Source organism: Drosophila suzukii, chromosome X (assembly GCF_043229965.1).
Source record: "Drosophila suzukii chromosome X, CBGP_Dsuzu_IsoJpt1.0, whole genome shotgun sequence".
In the NCBI taxonomy this organism is placed as follows: domain Eukaryota; kingdom Metazoa; phylum Arthropoda; class Insecta; order Diptera; family Drosophilidae; genus Drosophila; species Drosophila suzukii.
In genome coordinates this window covers 22,288,010-22,306,173 of record NC_092084.1, presented here as the reverse complement: position 1 = coordinate 22,306,173, position 18,164 = coordinate 22,288,010, and the positions used below count along the sequence as shown (strand labels likewise).

The window sequence follows — 18,164 nt, the reverse complement described above, 5'->3', positions numbered from 1 at the left end:
AATGGAGAAGTGGGGGAGTTGCGGCCGAAAGCAATGCCAAATCATTGGCATTGACGTTTGGGCCAAAGAGGGGTTTATTATACTCAGAACCAGCCTGTTGCCGGTCTTTCTTCATTTGCCACCTTCTTGTTCCTGCTCTTCGGATGGACATTTTTCATCTTTAGTGCCGAAAGGCTTCACTCGAGTGGTCTGCGTCTTTTTCGGCGGTTTCGGGTATATAAAAGGCCTCGACTCGCCCCAATGCCACACAATCAATTATTGAATTCTGAGTGAAACATGTTCCAATCGAAGGGGATCTATGCGGTGTGGGAAGTGCGATTCCTGGTGGCCAGCCTGGCGATTCTGCTGCTCCTGAATCCCGTCGATGCTCGATGGACCCGAAGACCGAGGCGCACCACCACACCAAGGAGCACCACCAGTGGGACCACCCTGAATCCGGATCGCCACCAGCACCTGCACCACTGGCCACCACTAGTGGCACCACCGGCACAGCCCCAACCACAGCCCCAAGTGGTTGTGGTACAGAAACCCACTCAAACAGAGAGCAGTCCCCGGCTGATTGACAGCTTCGATCAGAGATCAGTGGATGGGCAGTACGAGTTCAGGTAACGAGTCCCTTAAAATATGGAAAAATATTTTGGAAGATTCTTATTAGGTAGTATACAAGATAAAGGTAAACTGAAGATCTTGCAGATTGACATCGATCCTCAAGTATGTTACCAAACATGTATTTTCCCTAATTTGGATCTTGTTAAGGAAAAAGAGTCATTATATATTCAGTATTAAAACATAGCTTTAAAATTCATTAAGATACCTAATTTAAATTTTTAATACCTTAACTCGAGTTATTTTTTTAATTTTTAGTGATAGAATAAAAAGTTGGCAGTCAGTTCTTGATGAGAGCTATTAAAAAACCTTATGTCGCAAAGACTCAATTATCTTATGATCCAATTCGACTCAGTTATTGGTTGGTTTGAAACCTTTTTATGGTGATCCAAATAAATGTGTCGATTCATTAAGTACCAATCTATTTTCTTTTTAACATCTCTCTAATTAAACTGTATTCTGTATAATTTCTATTATAAGTTTAATCACAGATCTGATTATGTTTATCCCCCAGATATCAGCTGGACAATGGAAACACCCGCTATGAACGCGCCTACTGGCTGCCCGTTGGCAAGGATCTGGTTCTGGCCAAGAAGGGTTACTACTCGGTGCCCCTGCCCAATGACAAATACTCGACCGTATTCTATACGGCCGATCATCGTGGCTACCATGTGGACATGCGTGAGTTCCGATGGGATCTCCCCAGACCCTGTCCATCAATTTTCAAGCCTCTAATGAATTTATCCAAAACGCAGAGACATTATCCGGAGAACAGCCGCTGTTACCACGCAGCCTTGAAGTGCCCGAGATGGAGAGGCAAATGGAACCGGGATCAGGAAAGGGAACAGGATCTGAAATGGGTACGGGTGCGGGGACTAAGCGAAATTCAATAAGCGACCCAGAGCGTAACGAGCTGGATATGGAAGTGGATGAGGATGTGGACGCAAGTGGAGCTGGCACCGAGCTGGTTCCTAATGTAAGTGTCACGTGGGGTTCCAGGGCCCCCTCTATATGAGTACACAGGGAAAACCCCTTAAATGATTTTGTTTTGTAAAGAAAGAAAGGGTCCTTTGATTAAATAATAGTCACCTTAATATGAAAGAAAGTCTTACAATTTCAAATAATTAAAAACAATTTGGTACTTGAGAAAATTAAAGTACAACTATGACAATACTTTAAGATATCAATACACAATAATTCAACGTATTCTGTAAAGAATATGAAAACTATACAGTTTACACCTTTTTTAAACTTTACCTACAAAGCTATAAGCTTAACTTCCGAATCAAACGTTATTGAATTAGAAATCGTATAATTCCAAGACCTAATTTAATTTTCTACTGTGCATTTCCCCCTTTTGCTGCAGGCTGTAAACCAAGTCGAAACCGAAACCGAACCATCAACTTTGGCCAACGACATTTTGGCAACTGAAGCACCAGCCGACATCCACGACGATGATGATGATGACGACGATGTTGATGTTGATGATGATGATGATGAAGGCGCCTCAAACTGAAAGCCCGAACATTAGGGGACATTTGGGCATATAGAGGATGGGGATTGGGACTGGCAGGGTGACAGGGGGACAGGGACACACACTTGGCTGGGTCGCAGCTCGCTCTACTTGCTGCAAATCAAATTGAAAACAATTGTTGCAGTCACCAGTCCGACACAGTTGAGTTGGCCAGTAGTCACTGTATCCCAACGAGGAGGGGCAGCAGGAGCAGTCATCTCGACACCACTTAACTCCATCTTCATCTTCATCTTCATCTTCATCTTGGACTTCATGGGAAGTGTGTCTCAATTGCTCGCTTGACATCTCCTTCTGGGTCCCTTTCTCGGTTTTCCGTGTGCATCACTATATATGATAGATTTTTTTTTTGCAATATTCAATAAAAACAAGTATACGTAGTATAAAAACTTCAAGTGGCCTTTATCACATGTTTTGATAATGAGTTAAAGACTCATTGGGAACTACTTTTAAGAGGGGCAAATATGGTGTTTGTGTGTTGAATTGTAATAACCGAACTCTTACCTAAGCATAAGAGACTTACAACTTTTTCCATTTTTTTTGAATGAAATATTATATGTCATAAACGCTCGTTTATAATGTTTTACCCACTTTGTGTAGTTGATTTTCCATCGAGTAGGTTCAGATTTAGAGCATTTCCGGCTTAATTTCAAAAAGTTTTTCAATAACCCGATCATAACTTCAGCAAACTGTCTGTGATTTAACCCCGCGATGTTCAAAACATTGCTTTTTTCGGTGTGCATTCAAATTATAATTTTTTACGATAATGTATAAAAATGTGTATTGAAAGTAAGTATTCAAAGTACACCCAAATATTTGAAACTTCCACCAATTATTTGTAATTTTTAAGATTTTTTAGAACTACATTCTAAGCAGAAAATGAAATTACATCGTGTTCAGAAACCGAAACTGGGTCCATTGAAGCAATTCCATATAGTTTAGAGGTGTCATAGCCATTTTCAATGGGCGCAAGGACCAAAGACCGAGGCACCGTGTGTGTGATGGCCAAAAGATGAGACATTATGAGGCGGCTGACAAAAACACATTCGAGCCCCAATTTGCCAGCTGCCGACTGTCCTTTGTGGGGCCGGGCCTTTGGTTCGCTGCCTTTGCCGTTGCCTCGTTGCTGGTTTCAATTTAAATGGTTTCTGGAAAAACGCCCCAAATTGGGCGGTCGCATTGGTGAAAAGGCAATGCCAGGAGATTTGTCGGCGGCAAATCGGTGAGCATTCATAAAACTTCCCCATCTCTGGCCCTTCCATTGCCCCGGCTGCATGTTCCTGTAAGACTCGACTGCTTACCTTCGCTTTCTCCGCAACACACCAACGGCCAGGTGCACATATGCTCGTAAAATGCAGAGAGCACTGGGAGAAAAATATTCTACAAAATATATAATTCGTATGCTTCAAGCTACAGTCGGTCACTTGGTTACCCCCTTATAAAAAATGCGAAAATTGGTCAAAAAATAAATGTTCCTTAAATTGATGGGGATCGATAGCATTTTTAGCAAGCTGCTCAGAACAGTCGGTCTTTTAGCTGTACGCCTTGATTTGGCTAAACTACGACTGAAAAACCACTAAAAATGAGTCATTTTGACCAAAATCGGAATCACAAAAAAAAACCGACCCCCTATAAAAAATGCGAAAATGAGTCAAAAAATAAATGTTCCTTAAATTGTTAGGGATCGATAGCATTTGTAGTGAGCTGCTCAGAACAGTCGCTCTTTTTGCTGTACGCCTTGATTTGGCTAAGTTACGACTAAAAAACCACTAAAAATTAGTATTTTTGACCAAAATCTGAATCACAATAAAAACCGATGCAACCCCTATAAAAAATGCGAAAATGAGTCAAAAAATAAATGTTTCTTAAATTGATGGGGATCGATAGCATTTGTAGTCAGCTGCTCAGAACAGTCGCTCTTTTTGCTGTACGCCTTGATTTGGCTAAGCTACGACTAAAAAAACCACTAAAATATTAGTATTTTTGACCAAAATCTGAATCACAAAAAAAACCGACTGAAAAACCACAAGTATAAGTTTTCATTTTCAATAAATACATATTTTCTGCGAGTGTCGAGTGAGTTCTGTGGCAGGATAACTGCAGCTATTCATTTCGCTACTAATCCAATGCGGGCCAGGGATTCGGGTTGGTCCTTTTAGCCGCTCCTTTGGCCCCTGCCTTGTCCCCCCTCCCTGTCCTTGGCCCGTTTTGTATTTACGATTCAGCCATGCCCACGTAATGAATGGCAGGACCTTCTGCTCCTCGGGCGTGTGAATGAATTGAGTGTGCAAATGGCTGAATGAATGAATGAACGAACCAATGCGAATGCGAATGTGAATGTGAATGCGGGCGGGATATGTTTTTGTGGCCTGATTGGAGGGGGATCGATGGCCGCGAAGGCGTGAGTCACGATGCCATCACTGATATGAGTACATATATGGCATAACCTTGGCTGCAATCCCACCCATTTCGCCCAGTTCCTTTCTTAATTTTATGTGCGTCGCCTGCATCAAAGTTTTCACATTTACCACACTCACGTGAAGCTCCATAAAAGCAGCCGCGTTGGGAATGGAGATTGAATGGACTTTGCACTGGATTCGCAGCTCATCCCGCCCAGAACTTTTCCGAACACCAAAACACATTAGCATTTTACGGACGGGATGGCACAATATGATGGATTACGCACCCCTAAAAATATGTTTTACAATTTCAATGGGTATACTTTGAAGGCACAAGGATAAAATTAAATTGTACAATGTAAGAAAATCAATGTGCTAGTATGCTAATTTATAATTCACATTTCCAGGCTTATTTCCCTTAAAGGCCTATAATATTTGATCTAAATTAAATGTTAAAAAACTTACTTAATATTTGAATATAGGTTTTATTTCGTAAGACTTACTTTCTTATAGGTTCTATATGTTTTCTCTGAATATATGAATATGATTCGCATGATTGAGTTCCCATTTTAAATGTATTTTAGTTCATTTTTAATATGAAAATCCTTTCTTTTGTGTATATTGTATTCGTTTGGCCCACTTGTGCCTATTTATGAGGTGCCATGGGTTATCGATGACCCTCGTCCCGGATTACCTATTTAAATATTCACACGGTCCCTTAACCCTTAACCCTATCATTTGCCCATTTTCCAAAATTAATTTATCTTCATGAGCACTCTCCAGACAACAACAAAAAAATGGAAAACAAAACGCATCCGAGTCCTCCAGGGATCTGACCCATGTCCAAATCGGGTCCAGCCGCCGTATTGTAAATAAATAAATAGGAAAATAAATAAATAAATTGAGTAATGGCCATAATTGACGTGTCGCATGAAAAATTCAAAGCGCCAACACACACAAATTGAATGTGAATGAGAATGGGAATCCGAGTGCCAGCCATTGAACTTCAGCCCCAAGTCCGTCGAAACGGAACCGGCCAAGTCCAAAAAGCCAGGCCAAAATGAAGCCAAAGCAGTCCAGAAACTGCGTGTGTGAGTGACTGCGGCATTTTCCAGATTTATATCGGGGTTATCAAACCTCAAAGCACAATGAGAGCACACACACACACAAAAAATGCCCAAAAAATCAAACGAAGTTTGGCTCTAAAAAGCAGCTAAGATATTTGTTCGTTTTTAGTAAACCAGGCACATACCATCCACCCAGACGGCTGAAAGGGGGCGGGGCCCCATTGGATAATATCTGGGGTTGCCCCGCAAACATTCTACACAGGAACATTCTCAGACAGTGGGTTTCAATCCTATAAACATAGATTCATTTTCCTTTTTATTGTAAGGTATATATTTGCAAATTAAAGTTACTTAGAAAATGTCATCAACTTTTTCATTATAATCCCAAAATTAAAACCCTAGAAATATAATAAATGTAGGCTATCCTAGCACAAATGCATTAGTTTTTATAAGAAATCATTTGAGCTTATATAATAAATTAATGTTTATTTCCATGCATATAACATGTATTTATAATATCATATTCATATTGCTCATATCATATTTATTTCTCCCTCTGCACTTAAACCACTGAAGCCGCTCCCCACTAATGTATTTATATTTATGCCTACAGTTAGGTACATAATTCGCATTTCAGTTTATCAAAAACAATACTCCGTCTAATCTTGAGATTAATAATGCGGCTCTGCGTAAATTTCAATTTTGACCACAGGCACACACACATGCTGTCCGCAAAATGTAGATTTAATGTGAACCTCAGCTGCAATTTCGACCACGGTCAGCAAAGTCCAGCAGAAAGTCAGGGAAGTGGGTTAAACGGGGGGTGAAAGGGCACGCAAATGGGGTAGGAGACCGCCCCTTTTTATGGTTAGAATTTTATTGACTCGGATTAGTCGAGAGTCCGTATTTCGCATCCGTAAGATACACATTAGAGAGATGGAGCGAACTGCTGCACGATTGCAACGTTTCGACCAGGTTTTCTGCCATATTTTCGGTAATTGAGAATTGTGAATTTCGGCCAGGCTTAGCCGCTTAATAAATTTATGCAAACCGAGATAGAGAGATACAAATGTATCTGCCGGGGATCTGCAGATATTCGCTTTTGTGCACAGCGAAAAAAGTAGGACATTCATCAAGAAAAATCTATTTTTTATTTTACTGACCAAAACTAAAGCAAACCTTAGAAGAATATTAATAGTTAGCATTTTTCTCATAAAATGTATATAGTAACTTTGGTCTAAAAAAGCTATATTTTTCCCTTAATTCTGAAAATTAATATAAAATAGTTGTAGAAAATTGTAGCTCGCTACTTTTTGTTTATTCTTTGATCAAGGCAGTAATTTATTTAATTTGTTCAACATTTAGATACCAAATTTCGTACTTGTGTATCTACGCCAAGTTTCGTTGCTAGCAAGCCCCTTTCCCTGCTCCCTATTCCCAGTATTTGTTTATCATTGCTTTTTTTGTACTGGCACTCAGCTTGCGGATTTTATAATTTATGCAAGACACCAAACAAACTCAGCTTAAGTCTTACAAATTGTTTTGAGATGCTCGGCATATCATATAAAAAAAGCACAAGCCAAAACGAAGAGCAGCAGAAATCTGTATCTGAGTTTTGAAGAGCACCGCACCGCAAAAAAGCAAAAAAAAAAGGGGGAGAGGGCGGGACGTGATTTGATGGGAATTATTCCATTGCCGGCAACAGGCAGCAGACTCAAAGCCGCAAAAAAGTGGGCAAAGTGCTCCAGACCAAAAGGTAGCTATTCCTGAGGAGCTGGCGGGGGTATACCGCCTGGTTTTGGGGGGACTGTAGTGGGAGTGGGAGTGGGAGGGTCCGGGTCCACAACAAGTTGTATCTCGGAGATGTCATGTCACGTAGCAGGCAGCGCTACATGGACCATTCATACAAATTTTGTTTTATAAGCCACTTTTATACGTTATTTGTGTGTAACTTTGTCCGATTCAGACGGGCTGCCCCTACCCCGTCTGTTTATCTGTAGCTGTATCTTTCCCGGGCTTACTTTTTTTGGGCCATTTCATTGCCGCCGCTGTAGATTCACTTGCGAGCAATTGCCAGCACAACGCACAGTGGTTGAGGCCGTGCAATTTCCCAGCTAAATACTACTTTCTTGCTAGCCATGAAAAGGTTCATTAATAGCACTTTTTATATTCACTTAACCAAATTTGGGTACTTCGTCTCTAACTTATTTGATTTTTACATCTCTAATACTCTTTTGTATTGGCTAAAGTGACCATCGGAATTACAATCAACATAGCTTCAACTAATAAATGAAAAAGAAAGCATTGTAATATATTAAAAAAAAACCTAATTACTTAAATTAAATGATCATACATACATTATTATCGAAAGCAAATGTTATTAGTTGGATCCTTCAATTAGAATTACAAGCCATATGATTTGACAGAAACGGATAACTTGAACTATTAAAAGCTAAAGTTTGATGAGACATCTGTCAAAAAAAACGTCAAATATTTGTTTGATCTATTTTAAGTTTTCCTTTATTGCTGAAAATGATATCATATTTTAGCAACTCTAGAAAATAACATAAATATAAAGACATTTTCTGAGTCAGAATTATTTTACTCAATTTAAAAGCTTCTATAAAGTGTTTAAGCATATCATATTACTTACTTTAAACTTACTTTTATAAAATAAGAAATAAATATATACAAAAATGCTTAAATTAATAATATATAATTAAAATAAATGTAATTAATAATATATAAATATTGGAAACAAATAACAAAAGGCATTGAAAAAATATCTGAAAAAATCAAAATAAATTATTAAAATAAAATGATTTAAACTTAAATTAAATTATATTAACCCCAGTTAACCCCACTGTACCGTGGACTCGTTGTGTGCTGAAAGCTGCAGCACGTCGTCAACAGTCTGTCGAGGGTCCCACTCTGACACCTACAAAGTAAGACAAACCCAGGCACTTCCTGCTGCTCCTTGGCCATTGATGTTGCTGCTGTACCAGCGATGCTGCTGCTGTGCCTGCGATGTTGCTGGGGGGAACTGCAACCTGCCCAAAAATAACCAGCGCACGGTAATGACAAACAGCGTTGTTGTCTCAACCATTTAGCATCACAGACAGTCACACTCAAAAAAATTAAAATTTACTTTACGAGTAGCGTTTTAACATAAAAATAAAAAAAAACAGAAGGTAAAAGTTCAAATTAAAGAGTATAAAAAGCTTTAAAAACATTTGCTTATGCATACGAAGTCCTAATGGCTATAGTTTTTTTTTTATATTTTTTTTCCTGTGCAGCAGCAACACTACCAAGAATCGCTTCCTGTCACGACTGCACAGCGGCAACATCTTCCTTCTTCTGCTGTGAATTCTTTTTCGGACGCTGGCTTTGTCATCGACAGACAAAACAAATGACCTTGCTGATGAGGCACCTCAACTACACCTCGCCCTTTGAGCCACCGATCTTTTTGCTGCTACACTAGTCAAAAATGTTTCTAAAATGCATTGTCATTTTTTTTGGGCATAAAAAAGAGGTTAATGATTTTCAAAAATTTGTTTATTCATGAGAAATACCTAAGAGTACATTTTTAAATTAATTAAAATATTTAAGAGTTTATTATTCTTTTCGAGATATATTGTATATTATATATCATATAACAAATTGAACAAAATAAAATAGAAACTGCAAATGGAATTATAACATAATTTCTAACGTTTTAATTAAAATTTGCAGCTTACTAAGAAATATTTTACAATGTACACCCTTCTTTTAGATACTTAAAATTTAAATACATTTTCTTTTTATTGAGATGATTATTATATTCTCGTTTTTCTTTTACAAAATAACCCCGATTAATATATTACAATTAAATGCGATCTACAAGATAAATGCTTGGATTTTTAATTCAAAATTTCTTAAGGCTACATTAAAAATGGTTTAAATGGAAATATGTTGTACCCTTCTTGTGAATAACTAAAATAAACCATTTTGTTATGAGATAATGTTGCTTCAGGCTTTCTGTGTCACACATAACATTTATTAAAATAAAATACATTCTGCAAATTGCATGCTTGGATTATCAAAACATAAATTCTTAATAACAGACAGAAATGCGTTTAATCAATTAAACATTTACTCATTTCTGCCTGTGTTCCAATGGGCGCAACAAGTTTGGCAAACATTTTTGCACTTTGTATTTTAATTTCTGGGGCTGAGCGACGTCTTTTGTTCGCCGGGCCAGAATGTGAAATGAATGCTTTGTCACAGCCAGAGATAAAATACGTTTATAAATAAATCAGTTTGGGCCAGGATGAAGGAAGTGGCTGGTGTTGCTGGTGAGCTGATGTTGCTGTTGCCACTTTGTTAAGTTTAGCGTGCCTTTTTGGCACCGACTGACTGACTGGCTGACTGACAGGGTGACAAACTGACAAACTGACAGAGTGACACAGTGACTGCCTGGCTGCGTGACTGACTTAGCCAGTGACTGCGCCTGTCACTGTCCTGTCACTGCGACTTGGCCATAAATCTGATCTGAAAAATCTGAAACAATGTGGCTAAAAAATTAAATAAATTCATAAATGCTATCTGCCGCAGAGATGGCCTCTTTTAATGTATTTGCGTGACCTTTGAGGTGTGTGGTTATTAATTAAATGGCGATAAGTCCGTGCCGACGTATTGACAGCTGCCCCCGAGCAGCACTATCCGATAAGTTTTGCTGTCCCTGGGTCCCCGGCTCAATTGCACATCATTAACTTTGGCCGAGTGACCAAGTGGCTCCCCAGGTTGCCCCTGCCCTTGGAGCCCCTGCCATTCAACAACTTCCCGAGATCCCGAGATCCCAGGCCTGTGTTGGCTAAATCGCTGCACATTAAATGCAATTAAGAAATGATTGAAATCATAAATTAGCCCTAATTGGCCACAGGACGCTCGCCTCGTTCGCTACCCCCTCCGAGTTGCGCTGTTCCGCCCCTGGTGTTGCATCTTCCCCGCTCGGGAAAATGACAGGCAGCACGTACTGGCTGGCCAAATTGTGGGGTGCAGGATCTGTTGTATTTTTAGCACCGTGGGTCAAATGGAGGAAATCCACATTCCATTACAAAGCGTTGTAAGCTGAATTTACTAAGGGTTATGCCATGATCAAATATATTATTCGTTTATACATTCAATTTCTAATTATTCTAGTATTATTAACAGCATTCCGACACTTTGCCTAATAATGAGATAATTTACATTGCCCATTGATGGTAAACAAGCATTCTGAACAAGCCGCATTAAGAGCACTTTGAAGCGATTCCCTGGCCATCCATCAATTGGCAGCAAATCGATTATGTGTGCTGTATCAGTTTGCAACTGTGATTGCTTGGCCCCACGCCCTTCCGACCCCTTTCGACCACCCTTAACCCCCTGTTAACCCCCTCTGTTTAACCCATTGTGCGCAATTTGACGGCCGTGCGAACAGCGCCAAAAGCAAACACACAAAAGAGGCGCAACCGAATTGCCCAGTTAGCAACCTGTCCAGCCCCCTGCCCCGCCCCCTTTAACCCACTGAGCCGGGCACACCGATAAGCATGTGTGTAAGTAGATGAAATTAAGATTTTTTTCTTATGATTAAGCGTTGAGAATTTTTGACGGCAATGGCTCAGAGAGGTGTACGTGCACTGAGAAAAAATTAAGATTTTTCCAAAATATAATAAGTATATTATTTGATTACTTTTCAAGACCCATTTGGTATAAGCATCTATATGAAAAATAGATTGTTACTAGCATTAGAAAAGTATCATAGTTACTGGGCTTTCTTCGAAGAGCCATATAGTGGGTATATATATATATTCCCTGTTCAGAGACCCTCCCTTTTCTAGCTGTGTACCTGGCTCTCAGTCACCCTTTCGGATATCCCGCTCAGGCTGAAGATCTTGGCTGCCTCTGTCGAAGTCGACTTCTCTGCCCGCTTCGCTGCCTTCTCGATGGCGACTATAAAAAGCCAAAGTTACACAGTTTCCGAATTAAACTGTTAACAAAACAACGCGCGACAGCACACAGGCAAACTCCAAAACACAAAACCCAAAATTCCCCACACACCCCATCCACAAGTCACACATCCGTAGAGAAATGGCCACTTCCGGTCTGATCCTGCTCTCCATTTTCCTCCTGAGCGTCACCCTCACTTCCGCCCAGCAGATCAGGGAAAATGAGAAGGAGAAAGTGGCTGAGCGAAGCGCACGGTTGCTGGATCGATTCGATAACCGATACCCCGACGGGAGTTACGAGTATCGATTCGAGTTGGATGACGGAACGGCGCGTTACGAGCGCGGATATTTCGCCAAGATCGACAATGTCAAGACCCTTATGGTGGTGGGATATTACGCGTACCGGATGACCGACGGGCGTTTCATCACCGTGTTCTATAATGCCGATCAGTTTGGCTATCGGCAAAATCAGTGTAAGTATGACTGGCATCTATATACTATATATTAAATATTATCTACATACTTGATATTTTTAGTCTGAAGTATTTTTTGATATAAACACCTTATATTAATAATATCAAGTTTTTCTTTGTGTGTAGAGACAGATATTTGAAATATATCATTCTTTCAAATAGAGCAATAACACAGAATATTTGGAATATATGAAGAACTACTCTTCTTTCTTTGTTCCTATATTAAACCAAAAAGTTTATGATCTTCAATAATTAAAAAAGTAACTTTCTTATGATAGAACCTTTGCGTAACATTTTGTTTAAAGAAAGAACAAAAAACGAAATGTAAGGAATAATCAAACAGATTAAAATTTAAAAATCAATTACACCAATTTATTTAAATGTTAATTACCTTTAATAGCAGCTATCGACATCTTATTTTAATCAAATATTTAAAATATAATTTAATTTTCCTGGTTTTTATAAGCCACTTCTAAAATGATTGATGTAAACGAGCTACCCGTTAACGAAACTCCTTCAGCCAAAATTAATAAGACACGCACACGCCCAACTATTATGGCCAGCCTCAACCCAGAGATTGTGCCGTGTTCGAATCTGGTTAATATTAAATTATATTATTTGTCCCGCCCACAGCGATCACGCCGCAGGAGTATCCCAACCTGCCGCGCTCCATCGAGGTGCCCATGGCCAGCGAGTCGTCCAGCTCGGATTCTCCATCTGATTCCCGATCCCGGCTGGAGTCCCTGGGCAGCCCCTCCACATCGACGACTACGCCCCGGGGGGCGGGGACGAATCGCAGGGGCCGCTACTGAGACCCCGTAATTGCACACCATCCTCATTATTATTATGGCTCCCTCCATCGTTTTTTTTTTTTTTGTGCCCCGACTACTCGTATTATATTATTATGAATTTTATTTTTTTCCACATTTTTTGTGTTCAATGAAATGGAATTAAAAAAGAATAAAAATTTATTAAGGCAAAGCAGCGAAAATTATGAATTTATTATTGAAGATGTTTCGCGTTGTTTGTAGCTGTTTTGCGTTTTTTATGGTCCACGCCCCTCTGCCTCTTTCCAGTATTTCGCGATTTTTCGAAAGTCGCCGACAATTTGGCAATAAATTTACCACAAAGCGTTTCGGGCAATAAAACATACAAGTGCAGGGCACCCCCTCGCCCCCATGGGGTTCCTATATATATGTATACTGGATATCTTGCCATATTTTTGCATTTTTAACACATTTTTGGCGAGGTTCTCGGGCCGAAGGCAATTAAGAAACGAAAACGAAACCAAGCTAAAAGCAAGAAAATGTCCAGCACACAGAAAAAAACCATCTTTAATACTTTATACATCCAGCTGCCATCCATGAAATTGGCAATTAAAAATGTGAATAATATTTAAATAAAAACCTAATAGAATTTCCTTAAGTTATCAATTTCGGAACAGTATATTTGCCATCTGTTATAATTTTTTACTTCCCCAATTCGGTAGTTTAATAATAACTTAATACCATCCACCATCCACCAAATTAGTTGGTATTTTTTTGGTATTTGGTATTTTACTTCCCTCAAATTATTGAAAAAGGCAAATAATACCAGTATTATAATAATACTTTTAAATATTGTGGTATACCCTATTTAAATCGGATCATTATAGATCATATGGAAATAAAATGGTATGTTAAAGAAAAATGCTTATAGATTTAAATCACAGATAGCTTGTTTTGAAATAATCTCTAAAACATTTTATTTTTCCGCTCAGTGCAGGAACGAATTGAAACGGAATGGAATGGTGCGGAATGGAATGGAATCTCAAATTCCCAGCTCTCGAGTGTGTGTAGGTTCATCATAAATTTATTAAGTGCCGACAGGATACCTGGGAAACGAGTTCAACGCTCGGCTGACTTGCAGAATTAATTCAACTGGCACCTTTCTGTTGGCCGACTATTAAGCCATAAAACATAAAGGGCCATAAAAAATCATCTTGAGATCGGATTGCATTCGACCAGCTTAATTGCAGGCCCTCAAAAATAAAGCATGATTTGTGTGCTCATAAAATTGAAATTGATTTCAAATCAGATTAACTCCAGAGTTGCGTAAGGATAATGATTAAATAACCTAAAAGATACCAGCCAAAAGTTTTGCAAGAAAGAAAAAGAAAATTAAGGACTTAAGTCGGGGAATATTTTGCTAATGAAAAAAAAAATTTGGGATGAAAAGGAAATTGCAGAAGCGCAAGCTTTTGCAATGAAAGCAATACCACCTCGCGGTTTTGGTAAGCCGAAGAGAAAGGCGGTGGAAATTGGGAGGAAAAGTGGGTGGAACTTGGTTGGTATTTGGGTGGTATGTGGGCGTTAAAGTGGGCGGACTGGGCAGGTGGTTCGTGGCCTTCGACACTTGACTCGATGGCTTGCCACTGTTCCCATTGAGGAGCTTCGGTACACAGAACCCACGATAGATCCAAAGAGAAAACCACAGAACTTAAGAAAATAAAATTGAGAGGGGATGGGTTTGTAAAGAACTAAGATGTTCTCGGACAAAGGTTCCTTAATATTTGTATATCTACGTTGTATAACCGTTTTCTTTATATTTACCTACAAGTGTTGGACATGAAATTGAATGCAGTTATTAAATTTAAATAAAACATTTCAAGAGCAAACATCTTTTTTGGTAACTCAAAGTAACTAGTACGTGGTAAATATTAGTTAACTATTTTTTAGCAACCACTTTAACCTGTTATTTCAAAGGACTTATTTTATTTTACACATTAAAATTTAATAGAAATTAGAATTGGCTCATACCTTATTCGTTTTTACAGGTAAGTAAACAAGTGAATGCAACTCCAGATCAACACAATTCCATTATTATTCAGATTTCTTGTTACATAAATTAAATTCACTTGAAGAAAGTTCAACAAACATGTTCTGTATTACATTCGTATCAAGTAAGTTGATCCTATTTAAATACATGTAAACTTAAAGGAGGTTTATTTTAAATCCCCTGTAATTAGAGTCTCTGTCTCAGCTTTAACTCAGTATACTGATTGTTGAGTCCGTGAATTATTGTACAAGGGACACAATAAAACCAACTTTTGTGAAGTACTTAAAGCGCCTTTGCAGTTCAACACGAAGCGGCAATCCCCTTTGAAATCCCCTCCAGAACTCCGACTTTCCGACGGACACATGTAGCTGGGAGTCGTTAAAATTATCAATGAAACTTTAGAAATCTTCTCCGGGAAGAGTCGGGAAAATGAATTGGGGCAAGGGGCAATGGAATGGAAAATAAGAAGGGAATAAAGCCGAATACAAGAAAAAAAGTTAACTTGCAACTTTGTTAACTTTGACGCTTATTAAAGAGAGGAACAATCCAGCAACTAAGTAACAGGAAAGAAGCGAAAAAAAGGAGTGCAATTCTTCAACAACTTTGACTCGATTAAAGATTGAGGAAACTTTAAACCATTTCCCCGGCCCGTCAGTTCAATGTCAATGCCATACCCCCTAGGGGTTTTCCATTAAATTCACATCACATCACCCAAAATCTTAAATGCCCTGCAAAATACGAAAAAATATATTTTCCGGCTCGGCTGAAGTATAATCAAAAGGCAATAAATATTGCAAATGTGACAAAGCAGGCAAAGTTTAACTAGGACAGGGACCTCCTTTTTTCGCCCGTTTCCCAGGAAACGGCTACAAAATGTTTGCATGCTGCGGTAACAGCAACAAACAGCGAAAACAGCGACAGAAAAAATGTAAACCAAAGCCAAAGGATGAAGAATAAACAGAGGTGGAAAGGACACCGAAAAATGAGCAAGGACCAAGAATTAACTTAGCCTGATAAAAGGGAAAAATACCCTGAAATGCAGTTGGTTTTTCGAAGTCAATGGAAATGGGAAACCAAACCTAGGTTTTTTTTATCGGAAAAGGAAATAATTAGATTTTTCGCAAAAGAAGAAATTAATAGTTTCTTAAAGGGTTTGCTTGCAATTTTTAAATTCAAGGACCGAAAATAGCAGTTATTTTTTAAAGTACTTTAATATTAAATATGACGAAAACTAGCTAGAATTTTTCTAAAAACTCGGAAGTGTTTATTTTGATGCACTCTATTGATTGATGCAATAAACCTTTATATTTTCCACAACGTATTTGTTTATTTTAAGTTTGTTTTTTCTGAAACTCTGAAAATGAAAAGCCTCTTTCGGGTGCAGATTACCTTTTCAGAGGGTAGAAAAAAGGATAAGCATTGCGGCACACCCGCGACAAAAAAAGGATGGCGAAAAAATTAAATATAAAATGCAAAAATGGCTTTTAAGCAGCGAAAGTCGAGTTTAGCGGGAGGAGTTTGGGGGTTTTGGGGAGGAACAGGTACCCGTGACCCCCCTCCCAAAGGAGGCAGGACACATGGCAGGTGTGTGGGCAGGATGTGCTAAAAGGACATTGCTGTTGTTTGCCGGTGGGTGCCGGTGGGTGATGTGTGCAGTTCATCAGCGACCGCAGCAAAAGGCTGCGAGATCCTGCAAACACACAAAAAAAAGGACACTCGACACAGGACACTGCGTCCTGCCAGTTAACCATCAAAAAGTACGAAAGAAAAAGGCAACCGAAATGGGGAAACGAAATTATCGTAGGGCTGGCTTAGCGGGTTCAAATGGACCAGAAAAATGTTCATTAAAACGAAAATATGGCGAGAAAGTAAGGCAAAGTGGGGAAAGTATTCCCTGATATTTCTGCTGTGGGAGAATTTAAATGAGCACTTAATTTAACGATAATTTGTAAAGGGAAAAACCTATTCCAGAACAACCCAAGGTTAGATTGCAGCCCTGAGCCAATTATAAAGTGCAGGCAAATTGCATTCCTTGGTGGGAATTTTATTTTTCTATTTTTTTTCTTGCACCTCTAATGAAATTGCCAGGCACAAGTTGTCCCCAAGATCCTGTCTAACTAACTCCTTTGTTTATGCAAGCGGAAATTCATTATTTTAGCATGCATGCCGCAAATTATGCTATGAACTCCCGTACTCGTACACCTCTCCCCTGAATTTTCCTTTTTTTCGAGCTTTGTAAGTGGAATTACCTTATTGGGCTGGATTAAATTCAACAGCCATTGTGGGCGAATTCCTGGCAGGGAATTAACATTCCAAATTGAATTGGTGCTCAGCACAGTATGATTGCATTGTGGGGAATTTCGGGCTACTTGGCACTTGCGGAAGAGCAGATTTGGATTTCATTTAATTGGCCCATTCTCGTTTCGCTTTCCTTAAAGCTTATTCTGTTGTTTTCTTGCAATCCAATCCGATTTTTGGCCAAGAATACGTTTATTTGAAGAAACATTCTATTTATCTGCATTTGATTAGTCATTAGGAAAGAAAAATCAGCTTTGTTCTTAGTAATCACTCTTTTGGTTAGTCAGTTGTTTAGGTTTTTTCTTAATATGTGATAGATTCAAAAGTATGCTACACACTTTTTAAATTTCCGAATGCGTCTCTCTCATACGAGATCTTTTACAATAAAAAGAAATAATATTCAAATACAATTACCAAAATAAAACATTTATTTTCCATTTCGATGAGCCAGATGTAAAGATATCACAAAATAACCTATTAAAATAATAAATCTTTAGCCACTTAGTATTTTTTAATGTTTTATATTTTTTTTATTTTTATAGTTAATGATGTTTTTAACAAAATTGAAAATTGGCAGTACTTCTACAAACATTTACATAACAAAGATAATAGTTATTGCTACCATCTTTCTTACTTCTCTATTTGCTAATTAATTAATCAGCTGTCATTCATGTATCGCTTAAAGATAAAAAAACCTTCCACTTAATTTACAAAAAACTGCCCTCATAAATATTTATAATCGCCACAAATTGCTGCTTGTCCTCTTAATTGAGAGAGGTACTCTCAAGTACTGGTAAAACCCAATTCGTACACGCAGTTTTAAGCATACATTAAATGAAGTTTCGTCAATTATTTTCGCTTTAGCCAAAAAAACTGTTAAACAAAAAGCCGGAAACAAACCAAAAAGCAAAAAAGGACGAAGAGAATTTCCAGCCGCAAAACAACTGTGTAATTTATTTTAATTTTTAACGAAAATCCACTAAGAGTATTGCGCTGGACCAGAATAT

The 18,164-nt window shown here is 38.6% G+C and overlaps 3 protein-coding genes across 4 annotated transcripts in view; 2 read left to right on the top strand and 1 right to left on the bottom strand.

Annotated features, from left to right (window-relative positions):
• Positions 1–18,164, bottom strand: part of up (Troponin T, skeletal muscle) — a 324,715-nt gene that overhangs the window by 237,529 nt on the left and 69,022 nt on the right. The gene's annotated exons all lie outside the window — the stretch shown is intronic.
• On the top strand, positions 247–2,504 carry LOC108004614 (uncharacterized). Its single transcript, XM_017067553.4, has 4 exons — positions 247–605; positions 1,121–1,287; positions 1,362–1,582; positions 1,973–2,504. Exons 1-4 carry the CDS (start codon positions 277–279, stop codon positions 2,120–2,122), a joined length of 867 nt encoding a protein of 288 aa, XP_016923042.2. The 5' UTR covers positions 247–276; the 3' UTR covers positions 2,123–2,504.
• On the top strand, positions 11,601–13,033 carry Cpr12A (Cuticular protein 12A). The gene is made up of 2 exons (XM_017067573.4): positions 11,601–12,042; positions 12,676–13,033. The coding sequence occupies exons 1-2, from the start codon at positions 11,712–11,714 to the stop codon at positions 12,852–12,854; spliced, it is 510 nt and encodes a 169-aa protein (XP_016923062.2). The 5' UTR covers positions 11,601–11,711; the 3' UTR covers positions 12,855–13,033.

Coding starts and splice junctions, on each gene's coding strand:
- LOC108004614 (XM_017067553.4), top strand. CDS start 277: ATGTTCCAATCGAAGGGGATCTATGCGGTGTGGGAAGTGCGATTCCTG. Junction 1,288..1,361: donor TGGCTACCATGTGGACATGC/GTGAGTTCCGAT, acceptor TCCAAAACGCAG/AGACATTATCCGGAGAACAG. Junction 1,583..1,972: donor GCACCGAGCTGGTTCCTAAT/GTAAGTGTCACG, acceptor CTTTTGCTGCAG/GCTGTAAACCAAGTCGAAAC.
- Cpr12A (XM_017067573.4), top strand. CDS start 11,712: ATGGCCACTTCCGGTCTGATCCTGCTCTCCATTTTCCTCCTGAGCGTC. Junction 12,043..12,675: donor TGGCTATCGGCAAAATCAGT/GTAAGTATGACT, acceptor TCCCGCCCACAG/CGATCACGCCGCAGGAGTAT.